We start from the raw sequence: 16693 nt of genomic DNA, 5'->3' as shown, positions 1-16693 counted from the left end.
CATTTTGCAGCAAACTTCCTGACAGGAAGTGGAAAATCTGAAATCGATGCTCTGTTCTAGGGCCTGCCTATAAATGTCCTTGATATATATCAGTATACATGCACTTCATACGTCTTCCACTAGATGTCGACAGGCAGTGAGAGAAGAAATGGAGTGTATAACTTGATCTGGGGTCGAATAAAAGCTCTTTGTATGACGTGTCACCAGTTTCCTGTTTTCTGGAGAGCGTGAGAAGGGACCTGGTTTTGCCTTCTGATAAGCTGTCGTTATAGACGACTAATATCTCCGGCTTTGATTTTATTTGATACGTGACAATATCATCGTAAAGTATGTTTTTTCAATATAGTTTTATTAGATTATTGAATTTTTTTTCGGGACGTTAGGCGTGTTGCTTTGTCTGCGTATGTTCAGGAAGGAGAGCTTCGCGCCACTTTGCTAGCTTTCCGTGCTAATTGACTGGAGAAGAGGAAATTCTAAATCCAAACAACAATTGTTCTGGACAAAGGACCCCTTGTACAACATTCTGATGGAAGATCGTCATAAGTTGGACCCATTTTATGATGCTATTTCATATATCTGTCGAACATGTTGTACTAGTAGTTTGCGCCCAGAGTTTGGGCACGCTCTCGCTATAACTAAGCTGGATGTCGTAATGAAGTTATTTTTAGAATTCTAACACGGCGATTGCATTAAGAACTAGTGTATCTATCATTTCCTATACAACATGTATTTTTTAGTAACGTTTATGTATAGCTTTTTGGTCAGAATAGTTGAGTGTCATAAAAATATCCGCACATTCTGGGAAAAAGATGCTACGTTAGCACAATGTATAACCACTGATTTCAGCTCTAAATAGGCACATTTTCGAACAAAACATAAGTGTATGTATAACCTGATGTTATAGGACTGTCATCTGATGAAGCTTATCAAAGTTAGTCAAAAATTATATATCTTTTGCTGGTTTATTCGCTATCGCTAACGTTTCTATTGCTATCGCTAACGTGCCTTGATGAATGAATGCGGTAGTGTGGTAGGCTATTGTAGTAAGCTAATATAATGCTATATTGTGTTTTCGCTGTAAAACATTTTTAAAAATCGGAAATGTTGGCTGGATTCACAAGATGTTTGTCTTTAATTTGCTGTACACCATCGATTTTTCAGAAATGTTTTATGATGAGTATTTAGGTATTTGACGTTGGTGTCTGTAATTATTCTGGCTGCTTCAGTGCTATTTCTGACGGTAGCTGTGATGGTAGCTGCAATGTAAAACTGATTTATACCTCAAATATGCACATTTTTCGAACAAAACATAGATTTATTGTATAACATGTTATAAGACTGTCATCTGATGAAGTTGGTTCTTGGTTAGTTAGGTTGGCTTTGTGCATGCTACCTGTGCTGTGAAAAATGTCTGTCCTTTTTTGTATTTGGTGGTGAGCTAACATAAATTTATATGTGTTTTCGCTGTAAAACATTTGAAAAATCGGACATGTTGGCTGGATTCACAAGATGTGTACCTTTCATATGCTGTATTGGACTTGTTAATGTGTGAAAGTTAAATATTTCAAAAATATATATTTTGAATTTCACGTCCTGCACTTGAAGTGGCTGTTGTCATATTGTGCCCGGCTTCGGGCTTGCAGCCCAAAGAAGTTAAGGCAATATGTCAGTAGAGAGACAAAGTGGAGTTGCAATTCAACGGCTCAGACACGAGACGTATGTGGCAGGGTCTACAGACAATCACGGACTACAAAGGGAAAACCAGTCAAGTCGTGGACACTGACATCTTGCTTCCGGACAAGCTAAACACCTTCTTCGCCTGCTTTGAGGATAACACAGTGCCACTGACGAGGCCCGCTACTAAGGACTGTGAGCTCTCCTTCTCCATGACCGACGTGAATAAGATATTTAGGCGTGTTAACCCTCGCAAGGCTGCCGACCAGACGGCATCCCTAGCCGTGTCCTCAGAGCATGCGCAGACCAGCTGGCTGGTGTGTTTACAGACATATTCAATTTCTCTCTATCCCAGTCTGCTGTCCCCACTTGCTTCAAGATGTCCACTATTGTTCCTGTACCCAAGAAAGCTATGGTAACTGAAGTAAATGACTATCGGCTAGGTCGGAACCCCGCCCTGTGCAATTGGGTCCTGGACTTTCTGACAGGCCATCCCCAGGCGGCGAAGGTAGGAAGCAACACCCCCACTTCGCTGATCCTCAACACAGAGGCGCCACAAGGGCGCATGCTCAGTCCCCTCCTGTACTCCCTGTTCACCCATGACTGTGTGGCTACGCACGCCTCCAACTCAATCAAGTTCGTAGACGACAACAGTAGTAGGCCGGATTACCAACAATGATGAGACAGCCTACAAAGAGGAGGTGAGGGCCCTGGGAGTGCAGTGCCAGGAAAATAACCTCTCACTCAATGTCGACAAACCAATGGAGCTGATGGTGGACTTCAAGAAACAATGGAGGGAGCCCGCCCCTATCCATAGACGAGACCGTAGTGGAGCAGGTGGAAAGCTTCAAGTTCTTCAGCATACACATCACTGATGACCTGAAATGGTCCACCCACACAGACAGTGTAGTGAAGGAGCAACAGCATCTCTTCAACCTCAGGAGGCTGAAGAAATTTGGCCTGGCACCTTAAACCCTCAGACTTTTAGATGCGCAATTGAGTGCATCCTGTCGGGCTGTATCACCACCTGGTATGGTAACTGCACCGCCCACAACCACACGGCTCTCCAGAGGGGGATGCGGTCTGCCCATTGCATCATCGAGGGCAAACTACCTGCCCTCCAGGACACCTACAGCACCCGATGTCACAGGAAGGTTAAAAACATAAGGACAATAACCACCTGAGCCACTGCCTGTTCACCCCGCATTCATCCAGAAGGTGAGGTCAGTACAGGTGCATCAAAGCTGGGACCGAGAGACTCAAAAACAGTTTCTATCTCAAGGCCATCAGACCGTTAAATAGCCATCACTAGGTGGCTTCCACCCCGTTAGATAACCCTGAACCTTAAAGGCTGCTGCCTCATATACATAGACTTGAAATCACTGGCCTCTTCAATCATGTTTACATATTTTTACTCATCTCATATGTATATACTGTATTCTATTCTACTGTATTTAGTCTATGCCACTCCAACATTGCTCATCCTAATATTTATATATTCCTTAATTCCATTCTTTTATTTTTAGGTTGTGTGTATTGTGTGTTTTGTTGTGAATTGTTAGATATTACTGCACTGTTGGAGCTAGAAATACAAGCATTTCGCTACACCCACAATAACATCTGCTAATCGTGTATGTGACAAATACAATTTTATTTGACTAAATAAAAGGTCAATGTACTTCATGGTCCTTTAGGCCTACATACTTTACAGTGAGCCAATATTTACAACATGACTGTGAGCAATAATAGCCATGGAGACCGGGCATTGACGAAACCCCCAGGAAGTAACGGGTCAAACAGGAAGAAGATTTACAGCCTGCCTTCCCACAGTATTCCTAGAAGAGCATTCCTACAGAATTCCAAGGAGTCTGCTGGACATTCTGGAAAAATCAATCCACCAGCGAGTGAGTAAAATGCTGAGCACCAAAACAATAACACTATTATAGCCTCTTCATTTGAACAAAAGAGGAGAAAGGGGAGGTTAGATGAGATGAGAGGACAATCACCTTGGTGGTCAGAGTTCCGATGGGCAGAGAGTTGAAACCCTTGACCATTCAAATCGTCCGGTCTGTGTGAGGAAGTCCGGTCCACAGTTTCCTGTGTGAATGGAGAAACAGAAAGCACAATAAAATCAGGACAAACACTACCGTTCAAAAGTTCGGGGTCACTTACAAATGTCCTTGTTTTTGAAAGAAAAGCACATTTTTTGTCCATTAAAATAACATCAAATTGATCCGAAATACGGTGTAGACATCGTTAATGTTGTAAATGACTATAATAGCTGGAAACGGCAGATTTTTTTATTGAATATCTAAATAGGTGTACAGAGGCCCATTATCAGCCACCATCACTCCTGTGTTCCAATGGCATGTTGTGTTCGCTAATCCAAGTTTATCATTTTAAAAGGCTAATTGATCATTAGAAAACCGTTTTGCAATTATGTTAGCACAGCGGTAAACTGTTGTTCTGATTTAAAGAAGCAATAAAACTGGCCTCCTTTAGACTAGTTGAGTATGTGGAGCATCAGCATTTGTGGGTTCGATCTTATAGGCTCAAAATGGCCAGAAACAAAGACCTTTCTTTTGAAACTCGTCAGTATTCTTGTTCTGAGAAATGAAGGCTATTCCATGCAAGAAATTGCCAAGAAACTGAAGATCTCATACAACGCTGTGTACTACTCCCTTCACAGAACAGTGCAAACTGGCTCTTACCAGAATAGGAGTGGGAGGCCCCGGTGCACATCTGTGCGTAAAACAGACCTCCCGGTGCATATCTGTGAGTAAAACAGACTTCCTGTGAGGAAGTGAGAAATATGAAATCAGGCAGTCTGTTCTAGGGTCAGTTTATTAATTTGCATGTCTTCTATTGGTCGACATGCACTGCGTACGCCTTCCCCTAGATGTCAGCAAATAGTGAGAATTGGAATGGAGTTGCTAGGCAGATCTGAGGCCATATAAAGGGTCTGGGTACGTGGGGTGCACTCTTTTCAACATTCGCCATGACGCAAGACAGACCTCAGGATGGCGTTCTGGAAAGCTCCCGTTATAGGCCTTAGATATATCCGGCTCTGATTTTATTCGATATAGGTGTTAAAGACATCATAATGTAGTTATTTTAAACCGAGTTATATCAGTTTATATCAGAAATATTGCGATTTTCGGATATTTCTTTGTGCTGCGTTATAGTGAGTTGGGCACGTCTTCGCCACATGGCTAATGTTTACTGCTAATTCCAAAGTTGAAGGCGACAATCTACAACCAAGCAACGATTCTTCTGGACAAAGGACAACTTGCCCAAGATTCTGATGGAAGCTCATCAAAAAGTAAGAAGTATTTATGATGTTAATTCGTTGTTCTGTTGAAAAATGTGAAACTACTATTCCGCCATTAATTTCGGTGCGGTCTCGCTTTAACGCACGCTGTATGTCGTAGTAACGTTAATTTAAAAAATCTAACACAGCGGTTACATTAGTTCTTAATGCATCTTTCATTCAACCTGTATTTTTTTTTTTTTTTTTTTTTTTCAACCTGTATTTTTTTTGTCAAGTTTATGATTAGTTACTGATTAGATTAGGTGCCTCTCCCAAGATTTCTCCCGACATTTTGTTGGCAACTTGGCTACTATTCTCATTATATAACCACGATTTGTGCGGCTAAATATGCACATTTTCGAACAAACTCTATATGTATTGTGTAATATGATGTTATAGGACTGTCACCTGAAGAAGTTTGAGAAGGTTAGTGAAAAAATTAATATCTTTTGCTGGTTTATTCGTTATCGCTATTGTTGGCTTGAATCAATGCTGTTGTGTGGTTGGCTATTGTAGTAAGCTAATATAATGCTATATTGTGTTTGCTGTAAAACACTTAAAAAATCTAAAATATTGGCTGGATTCACAAGATCTTTGTCTCTCATTTGCTGTACGCTGTGTATTTTTCATAAATGCTTTATGATGAGTATTTAGGTAATTCACGTTGGTCTCTGTAGTTATTCTAGTTGCTTTGGTGAGAGTTGTGATGGTGGCTGCAATGTAAAACTATGATTTATACCTGAAATTTGCACATTTTTCTAACAAAACATATGCTATACAATAAATATGTTATCAGACTGTCATCTGATGAAGTTGTTTCTTGGTTAGTGACTATTTATATCTTTATTTGGTCGAATTTGTGATAGCTACTTATGCAGGAAAAAAAAGGTGGGAAAAAAAGTTGGCTCTTTTGCTATCGTGGTTAGCTAATAGAAATACATATTGTGTCTTCCCTGTAAAACATTTAAAAAAATCAGAAATGATGGCTGGATTCACAAGATGTGCATCTTTCATCTGGTGTCTTGGACTTGTGATTTAATGATATTTAGATGATAGTAAAAAAATGTTAAAGTATTTACTTGTGGCGCTATGCTAGGCTATGCTAGTCAGCTTTTTTACTGATGAGGGTGCTCCCGGATCCGGGATTGTGACCAAGTAGAAGATAAGGAGCACTGCTTAGGAGAATAAAAAAAAAGAAAAGGAAAACACATTTTCAATTTTCCAGGAAAGCGGAGAACACGGAAGTACAGTTTCCAGGAACTGCCTGCTGCCAGAGGTACGGCACACACACGCACAGACTTACATGCACACACACACACCACTCCCCTCTGAAAACATCCATAAACGCCCAGAGAGATTTACAGCTCCGAGAAGCAGCCAAGGATTTTCCAGGGACAGCTCTGCTGCATACATACGTCTGTGGAAACCAGAACTACACAACACAAACACTCCATAACACACATATAATATGCTAGTCATACACAAACTTGACACACACACCAGAACGGTCCTATAACCACAACCATACTGACCTTTCACACAGACACACAGGTCCATGGCAGCAGTGATACCACATAACTGTGCAGGAAGGTTGTAACTACCACATTCCCATGTCTGTAGGACAGACTTAAGTATTATATTACCACAATAAAGGGATATTTTAGCAATTTTACATATTTAGGTATTTGTTTCCTTACCTTGCGGAAGGTCTTTTCTGACTGTATTGAACAGGTCGAGGACAAAAGGTGGTGAAAGAGAGCGGTTTGAGAAGCTAGTGTTGTAAAAATGAGCAGGTCTGACCATCTTAGCAAGCATGGTAGAACTCGGGCCTGCACAGTACACACCATATCCACGCATATGGAGACCACTGGGTTTGAACACAGGTTATCAGTGTGCCACAAGACAGAATTAGCCCGCTGAGCTAAAGCCTAGTTTGGAGAGAAAAGTATTCTAGCATGGTTCTCTGCTACACACTCACACAAAGCGTTTCTCCCTCTAATGTGTCCATGGCTCACATCCAGCTCTCCCACTTGGACACACACTCAGCTCTTCCGCTCCGAGAGTCTTGGAACATGGCTCAGATGGACAAAATATACCCAGAGAGTTATGTAAGTACAGTATGTGGAAGAGAGGTTCATCCTCATCTACACACACTCAACCTACCATCTCAGCCCTGAGAGGCTGCATGGTGTGTGTGTGTGTGTGTGTGTGATAATGCATTATATAATGGATAAGGTTGGCCCATCAACATGATACAGCATGACAGCTTACACACACACACATTCCACGCTTTCAACCCTAATGAACTAAAATGCTGATTGGGGTGGGTGGGAAAGGTGGTGTGTGTCTGATGTTGTGAAGTTGTTTGTTTTGCTGGTCTATTTATAGGCCTTGAGGGCCTCCAGTCTAGTCCTATAGGACACAACGGTTCAGACTCAGACTAAAGCACAAAAAAGCACCAAAAATTCAGACATTTTTATCCCCAATTACAATATTTTCAGACAAGATAGAACGGCCAAAGGGGGCGGTGTTGCAATCTACTGCAAAGACTGCCTGCAGAGTTCTGTTATACTATCCAGGTCTGTTCCCAAACAATTTGAACTTCTACTTTTAAAAATCCACCTCTCTAAAAACAAGTCTCTCACAGTTGCCGCCTGCTATAGACCACCCTCTGCCCCCAGCTGTGCTCTGGACACTATATGTGAACTGATTGCCCCCCATCTATCTTCAGAGCTCGTGCTGCTAGGCGACCTAAATTTGAACATGCTCAACACCCCAGCCACCCTACAATCTAAGCTTGATGCCCTCAATCTCACACAAATTATCAATGAACCTACCAGGTACCACCCCAATTCCGTAAACACGGGTACCCTCATAGATATCATCCTAACAAACTTGCCCTCCAAATACACCTCTGCTGTTTTTAACCAAGATCTCAGCGATCACTGCCTGCATCCGTAATGGGTCAGCGGTCAAACGACCTCCACTAATCACTGTCAAACGCTCCCTGAAACACTTCAGCGAGCAGGCCTTCCTAATCGACCTGGCCGGGGTATCCTGGAAGGATATTGATCTCATCCCGTCAGTAGAGGATGCCTGGTCATTTTTAAAAAATGCCTTCCTCACCATCTTGAATAAGCATGCCCCATTCAAGAAATTTAGAACCAGGAACAGATATAGCCCTTGGTTCTCTCCTGACCTGATTGCCCTTAACCAACAGAAAAACATCCTATGGCGTTCTGCATTAGCATCGAACAGCCCCCGTGATATGCAACTTTTCAGGGAAGCCAGAAACCAATATACACAGGCAGTTAGAACAGCCAAGGCTAGCTTTTTCAAGCAGAAATTTGCTTCCTGCAACACAAATTCAAAAAAGTTCTGGGACACCGTAAAGTCCATGGAGAATAAGAACACCTCCTCCCAGCTTCCAACCGCTCTGAAGATAGGAAACACTGTCACCACCGACAAATCCACTATAATTGAGAATTTCAATAAGCATTTTTCTACGGCTGGCCATGCTTTCCACCTGGCTGCCCCTACCCCGGACAACAGCACTGCCCTCCCCTCTGCTACTCGCCCAAGCCTTCCCCATTTCTCTTTCTCCCAAATACAGTCAGCTGATGTTCTTAATGAGCTGCAAAATCTGGACCCTTACAAATCAGCCGGGCTAGATAATCTGGACCCTTTCTTTCTAAAACTATCTGCTGAAATTGTTGCCACCCCTATTACTAGCCTCTTCAACCTCTCTTTCGTGTCGTCTGAGATCCCCAAAGATTGGAAAGCAGCTGCGGTTATCCCCCTCTTCAAAGGGGGGGACACCCTTGACCCTAACTGCTACAGACCTATATCTATCCTACCCTGCCTTTCTAAGGTCTTCGAAAGCCAAGTCAACAAACAGATTACCGACCATTTCGAATCACACCACACCTTCTCCGCTATGCAATCTGGTTTCAGAGCTGGTCATGGGTGCACCTCAGCCACGCTCAAGGTCATAAACGATATCGTAACCGCCATCGATAGGAAACAATACTGTGCAGCCGTATTCATTGACCTGGCCAAGGCTTTTGACTCTGTCAATCACCACATCCTCATTGGCAGACTCGACAGCCTTGGTTTCTCTAATGATTGCCTCGCCTGGTTCACCAACTACTTCTCTGATAGAGTTCAGTGTGTCAAATCGGAGGGTCTGTTGTCCGGGCCTCTGGCAGTCTCTATGGGGGTGCCACAGGGTTCAATTCTTGGACCGACTCTCTTCTCTGTTTACATCAATGATGTCGCTCTTGCTGCTGGTGATTCTCTGATCCACCTCTACGCAGACGACACTATTCTGTATACTTCTGGCCCTTCTTTTGACACTGTGTTAACAACCCTCCAGGCGAGCTTCAATGCCATACAACTCTCCTTCCGTGGCCTCCAACTGCTCTTAAATACAAGTAAAACCAAATGCATGCTCTTCAACCGATCGCTGCCTGCTCCTGCCCGCCTGTCCATCATCACTACTTTGGACGGCTCTGACTTAGAATATGTGGACAACTACAAATACCTAGGTGTCTGGTTAGACTGTAAACTCTCCTTCCAGACCCACATCAAACATCTCCAATCCAAAGTCAAATCTAGAATTGGCTTCCTATTCCGCAACAAAGCATCCTTTACTCATGCTGCCAAACATACCCTTGTAAAACTGACCATCCTACCAATCCTCGACTTCGGTGATGTCATTTACAAAATAGCCTCCAAAACCCTACTCAATAAATTGGATGCAGTCTATCACAGTGCCATCCGTTTTGTCACCAAAGCCCCATATACGACCCACCACTGCGACCTGTACACTCTCGTTGGCTGGCCCTCGCTTCATACTCGTCGCCAAACCCACTGGCTCCAGGTCATCTACAAGACCCTGCTAGGTAAAGTCCCCCCTTATCTCAGCTCGCTGGTCACCATAGCAGCACCTACCTGTAGCACGCGCTCCAGCAGGTATATCTCTCTAGTCACCCCCAAAACCAATTCTTCCTTTGGACGCCACTCCTTCCAGTTCTCTGCTGCCAATGACTGGAACGAACTACAAAAATCTCTGAAACTGGAAACACCTATCTCCCTCACTAGCTTTAAGCACCAGCTGTCAGAGCAGCTCATAGATTACTGCACCTGTACATAACCCATCTACAATTTAGCCCAAACAACTACCTCTTTACCTACTGTATTTATTTATTAATTTATTTTGCTCCTTTGCACCCCATTATTTCTGTCTCTACTTTGCACTTTCTTCCAATGCAAACCAACCATTCCAGTGTTTTTTTTGTTTTTATTTTACTTGCTGTGTTGTACTCACTTCGCCTCCATGGCCTTTTTATATTTTTCTTTATTTAAAAAATATATCTGTTTGCCTTCACCTCCCTTATCTCACCTCACTTGCTCACATTGTATATAGACTTTTTTTTTTTTTTCACTGTATTATTGACTATATGTTTGTTTTTACTCCATGTGTAACTATGTGTTGTTGTATGTGTCGAACTGCTTTGCTTTATCTTGGCCAGGTCGCAATTGTAAATGAGAACGTGTTCTCAATTTGCCTACCTGGTTAAATAAAGGTTAAATAAAAATAAAAAATAAAAATAAAAAGCCTACTTGACTCACAATAGCCTCATTCACTACAGTAAGTCAATTGTATAACAATGCATTAAACTGAAATGTGTCTTCCACATTTAATCCAACCCCTCTGAATCAGAGAGGTGCGGAGGAGGGCTGCCATAGTCGACATCCAAATCTTCGGCACCCGGGGAACAGTGGGTTAACTGCCTTGTTTAGGGGCAGAACGACTGATTTTTACCTCGTCAGCTCGGGGATTCGATCCAGTAACCTTTCGGTTACTGGCCCAATGCTCTAACCACTAGGCTACCTAGTACAGTGGAATAATAGTAATGCTACTAGGGTAACTATCCCAAAATGCACAGGTTTTTCAGAAATGCCAGTTGAAGAAACCCTAAATACTACTGCTTCTATAACCACTTCTAAGGGGTCTATGTGTTAGCTGAGCATTGTCACGGTTACGGCAGGCATGCAAACATGTGAGACCCAGCCCTGTCACTATGGTTATAGTCACAGACACAGGTGTTGTGTGTGTGTGTGTGTGTGTGTATAGTCTTTACCTGGAAGTTAGATTGGAGGAGGAAGTAGTCCGGACACCCAGCTAAGGCCATGTTATCCTTCTGCAGGCTCCGGTTCAGGAGATCACATTTACTTCTCACTCCACTGACCAGATACCTACACAGAGAGACCAACGGACCATCAAACAAGGAACCCTAACTGTAGAGATAGACAATAACAAAATCACACACACACAGCTCTGATGCTTCTCAAACACAGCAACTCCTCAGACTAAATAAGGGATTATCCCATATCACATGACTACTTAACACTTGCAGAGAGAGAGAAAGAAAGAAAGAGAGAGAGAAAGAAAAAGAGAGGAGAGTGACAGACTAAGGGCGAGTTTCCCAGACAAAAAGTAAGCCTATAGTCCTGAACTAAAAAGTATGCTCAAAAGAGAATCTCCATTAAAAGTGCTTCGTGGTCTAGTACTCAAGTCTTCTTTCTTATCTAATATGAGCTAGTCTTAAGAGTGTCTAAATTGGTCTACATGCATTGACTAAGCACACTGGTCCCAGATAACTCACTGCCACATTCCTGACCGTACCATGATGAAGCTGATCCTAACATTGCCTGCTTGGGGACAATTCAATGACTGTATATACAGTTTATGAATGGACAAAGCCATCGATCACATGATACATTTATTCCTATGTGAAGACTCAATAGCACATTGGAGACAAATTAGGTTGGTGAAGATGGCATTTTATGGAGACATGCAGTTTGAGCTACTCCAGGAAGTGATGTTGCAGGCTAGCTCAGTGCTGCCCCCTCTCATTGTGTAACTCAAGTTGAAGGCTGACTGTGGTACTGCAGGTTGCCATTAGCAACTAAACTTCTTCTGTGTGTGATTTTAAAATAATTGGTTCAAGGACATACATGCCCTTAGCTAGCTGTATTAGAATAAAATTATTGGTACCATGATTGTCTTTGATTTGTTTTTTGTTTTTTTAAACAAATATTGATATTTTTTCATTCACTATAAATGGGGATTCTGTTTCCTGCTAACAATGCCCACAGGGCGGTCGGACTTGAACTTGTGGTTCAATGAGAGGGGGCAGTTCCTCTCCCCTGGGACATATCCTAACTTCCACTTTTAAAAAAAAGAGGCAATCTGCAGTTGCTACATCCATTTTCGGACTTATAAATGAATGATATGTAACCATTGATTCTCAAAGAATATAACTTCTAAATGCCTCAGCTGAGTTCAACTGTCAGACCCCATCAGAACCCAAAATATAAGCGTGTTTTACTCCAGTGTTTGTGAACAAAGAAATGTAAACAAACACTATATAGCACTTTAAACATGGTTAAAACCATATTTTTTATATCATGGATGATCAATCAGTCCTTAGCGCTGTCTATGAATTAGACTGGTTACACTTCTCCAGCACCATCCGTCAGCTTTTTACAGAAACAGGGGTGGGAAAAGCACTTTGTTATTGTTTCAACTGCTGATGGCCAAGAGCACGCAAAAATTATATTTAAGTGGAAGTTAACATTTTCACCTTGGACATTGCTAGTAGGCAATCTTCGGTGGGCTGCCGCAGCACTGTAACGCTAGGAAAAACACTGACTGGGCTAACTCACTGTAAAGCATGGAACACATAGAGAATCTCACCGGTTCTTATCAGTGGAAGGTCGTTCCTCATCTTGCTAGAACAAAAACAGTACCTGCTGTATGCCGACCCGGTAGCGACGAACCTACCGATTCTATTTGTAGAATCACAATGCTCATCAGTGGCCAACAACTTGACTTTGAGCCAATCAAAGAGCAATATCCCCCACATGGGGCAGCATCCATATATCCACGGATAAGCCAGTCACACTTCATATGCAATGTAGGATATGGAATGGTAGCTAGCTAAATTGCACAGACGCAATGTACACAACACTAAATACTTCCTACAAGCTAGGAAACCTCTGTAGCTAGTACTGATATTATAATTCAATCACAATGGATAGTATCCTTGAAACAACTGCCAAGTTAGTGCAGTGTCCTTAACTCGCTAGCTACCTAGCTAGCTATGTTGTGCTAGCTAGCGAATACACTAACATCAGCAAGCTAGCAAAACATTTGGCTATGGGCTAGCACTGGCAGTATGTAATTATGGAAAGTGAATTAAATTGTTTATTTGTCACTTTGCTAGCAAGTTATTTAGCTGTGGGCATCTGGCTAGTATCAACAATGGCTTTCTACAAAAAAGCAACATTGGCGCAGATTGCTTATGGTCTAGCTTCCAAGCTATACGCATGGACATGCGTTGCCAAGCAACGCTACTGCCACCTTCTGGTTTGGAGTATGTTAACAAGGCTGAGTGGCTGAAGACATCCAAGGTCGTTGCTGTGTGAACACAAAAGAGATTGACTGCCGACACTCTGTTCAGAGGTGCTAAGTACTGTCGGCAGAAAAACGTTTGACAATTCTACCGGTATGTCTGAGCTTTAACGCTAGGAGAAACATGACTGGGCCAACTCACTAACTCGAGAAGCTGAAAATAGAAGCCAGCTATTAACAGCTACCCCATTCTCCTGTCTTATCACACTGACCCCTTCATTCATTCAGACACATACAGAGAGACTAACTAGCTTCATGTGAGAGAGAGACTAACTAGCTTCATGTTATTTGGCCTCTAGTTGGACAGGGAATGGGTGTTAATAACATGCCATGTCCATCTAATAACCATGTCGATGTATTGAAACACAACCCACTTGACATTTGACATTTTCTGACATTTGTGTTTCAGAAAGGGGGGGGGGGGGGGGGCAGGAGAGAGAGAAACTGATTTACTGGCCATACAGAGAGGACCAGAGAGCTGACTGGAACAAAGAGCAACTTAATAATGTCAGGGCCCTGTGTGTCTGTGTGTGTGTGTGTGTGTGTGTGTGTGTGTGTGTGTGTGGAGGCTGGTGGGAGGAGCTATAGGAATATGGGCTCATTGTAATGGATGGAATAAATGTAATGGTATCAAACAAACATATGGAAACCACGCTTGACTCTGTTCCATTTATTCCATTCCAACCATTACAATGAGCCTGTCCTCCTATAGCTCCTCCCACAAGCCTCCTCTAGTGTGTGCGTGTGTGGTTTTATTGAGAAGGCCCCCATCCCAAGTAAATTCTGCTTATTCCGCAAAATTCTCTGCACTAACACACCTGATCCTGCAATTCAATATCTAAAGGCACAGCTGATTAGTAGAGAGAGAGAGCACAAGAGAGGAGGGTTGACAGATGACTCAGTGACAGTGCAGCTTAGCCAGTCAGATAGCTGAGACCATAAAAGGTGCAGATTACATTATGTAATGTCTATGTATAATAAGTCATGGTCTTTATGACAGTCAGCCATGCAGACAAACAAAAGTAACTACTTACTGCCATAAACTAACAGAACCTCAGACTCTGGCCTGATGCAACCATGATTTAAGGTCCACTCTACACACTGTATAAAATGTAAAACATATTATTATGATTTAGTCTGTGACTTAGGCAAAGATGCATAGTGTGTTGTTGTTGTTGTAGGCGACTTCTGCTTTACGGAACTGGTAGACTAGTCTGCTCAACAGTATGTGTGAGTTGGTCCTATAGGCCAGGCTGTCAGGGGGCATGTTTACAATGTACACCCCCCCCCCCCCCCCTTCTCCCTCTGAGTGCATGTCATATGTAAAGTAAGCATAAACAACATAACGTTTTCCAAGAAAGTAGCCTTTGCGGCACCTCCCTGAACAGAAACATAACGGATCGGATCAGATCAGATCAGGTAAAGAAAGGACGACTCACCTCGAGACCTGCTGGACTAGCACACAGAAACGCACGGAGCTGAAACACAGGGAGCCAAGAGAGCGGGGCGCGTGACAATCGGTGTCGGTAGGCTATTCCTTTAGATAAAAGCACCAAACAAATGGGGAAATCTCCTGTTGTTATCTCTCACGTTGTCCTATTGAGCTGGGAACACAGTCACACACAACATCCACTCACACACATTTAACACTGCACATCCAACAGCTGACTGCCACAAGTTTAACACACACAAGAACGAAAACTCTTCCCTGAACCGCCTCCATATGCAGCTGACTCCTCCCCATACAGGGAATCCCTCTCGTTAATAAAGCCACCGTCTTCAATATATGCACCATCAAACCAGACTAACAACATTATTACAACGAATGGAGCAAATGCAATCCAATACTATAAGCATATGCAAAGATCACTTAATTGCTATCATGTCTGTTCCCTGAGATCAACATTACTTTTTTTAAACATGACTTGAAGCTACCCATCCGTTGTTAACTAAAACTTAAATGACCAAAAACCCAATTGCATGTAGCAATAATTTCCTTCGATTTGAGATATGATACAGTATGTTAAGACAAGCTCATAAGGCATTTATAAGTCATACTCATTTAAAAACATTTTTTTTTACAAGTTATACTCATTTATAGATTTTTTTTTACCCCCTTTTTCGTCATATCGAATTGCGATCTTGTCTCATCACTGCAACTTCACAACGGGCTCCAGAGAGGCGAAGGTTGAGTCATGCGTCCTCTGAAACCGCTCTTCTTAACACCCGCCCGCTTAACCTGGAAGCCAGCTGGACCTATGTGTTGGAGGAAACACCATTCAACTGACTACCGAAATCAGCCTGCAGGGGAACTAGCCCGTCACAAGGAGTTGCTATAGCGCAATGAGCCAAGTAAAGCCCCCGGCCAAACCCTCCCATAACCCGGACGACACTGGGCCAATTGTGCACCGCCCTAAGGGACTCATGGACAATTGTGACACAGCCTGGAATCGAACCCAGGTCTGTAGCGATGCAGTGCCTTAGACCGCTGCGCCACTTGAGAGGCCAAGTTAAACTCTTTCAATGGGTTTATCTTTAATTAGTTGAAATTACTGTTGAAAAGCAGGAAACAATATTGCAGACTGTGCCTTCAAAGGGGCAGAGCAGTCTAAAACGTGATTTTTCTGTGTTTTATATATATTTCCACACTATGAGGTTGGAACAATACTGTGAAATTGGGAGAATTATGATAATGCACTTTTAGTTTAAGACTTGTTTGAAAAGACAGCCTGAAATGTCAGCTTGTTTGGCTGGGTGGGGTTTTTGGACCACCTGAGAGTATGCCTTCCTCTGCCAATATATTTAAAAAAAAATATATATATATATATATATATAACCTTTAATTAACTGGGCAAGTCAGTTAACAACAAATTCTTATTTACCATGACGGCCTACCAAAAGGCCTCTGTGGGGACGGGGGCTGGGATTAAAAATGAAAAATAAAATAAAAATATAGGACAAAACACACATCACGACAAGAGAGACACCACAACACTACGTAAAGAAAGACCTAAGACAACAGCATAGCATGGCAGCATCAAATGACAACACAGCATAGTAGCAACACAACATGACATCAACATGGAAGCAACACGGCAGCATCACATGACAACACAGCATAGTAGCAACACAACATGACATCAACATGGAAGCAACACAACATGGCAGCATCACAACATGGTAGCACCACAAAACATGGTACAAACATTATTGGGCAAAGGCAACAG

The 16693-nt window shown here is 42.6% G+C and overlaps 1 protein-coding gene across 3 annotated transcripts in view; it reads right to left on the bottom strand.

Moving 5' to 3' along the window:
• LOC129819851 (growth factor receptor-bound protein 10-like) overlaps positions 1-15698 on the bottom strand; it is a 62981-nt gene extending 47283 nt beyond the window's left edge. The window contains exons 1-3 of one of the 3 annotated variants that reach the window (XM_055876482.1): positions 15580-15698; positions 11131-11245; positions 3681-3771 (exon numbers count right to left, since the gene is read on the bottom strand). In XM_055876482.1, the coding sequence (XP_055732457.1) occupies positions 3681-3771; positions 11131-11181 (142 nt within the window). In that variant the 5' untranslated portion in view covers positions 11182-11245; positions 15580-15698. Of the gene's footprint in view, positions 1-3680; positions 3772-6681; positions 7038-11130; positions 11246-14905; positions 15170-15579 lie in introns of those variants that run through there. The other 2 variants (XM_055876481.1, XM_055876480.1) reach the window with 2 other exon arrangements.
• Positions 15699-16693: the final 995 nt, after the last annotated feature.

The sequence above is a fragment of the Salvelinus fontinalis genome, chromosome 22 (assembly GCF_029448725.1).
Source record: "Salvelinus fontinalis isolate EN_2023a chromosome 22, ASM2944872v1, whole genome shotgun sequence".
Taxonomy (NCBI): Eukaryota; Metazoa; Chordata; class Actinopteri; order Salmoniformes; family Salmonidae; genus Salvelinus; species Salvelinus fontinalis.
Note: the sequence above shows the minus strand (reverse complement) of the source record. Positions and strands in the feature narration are given on the sequence as shown.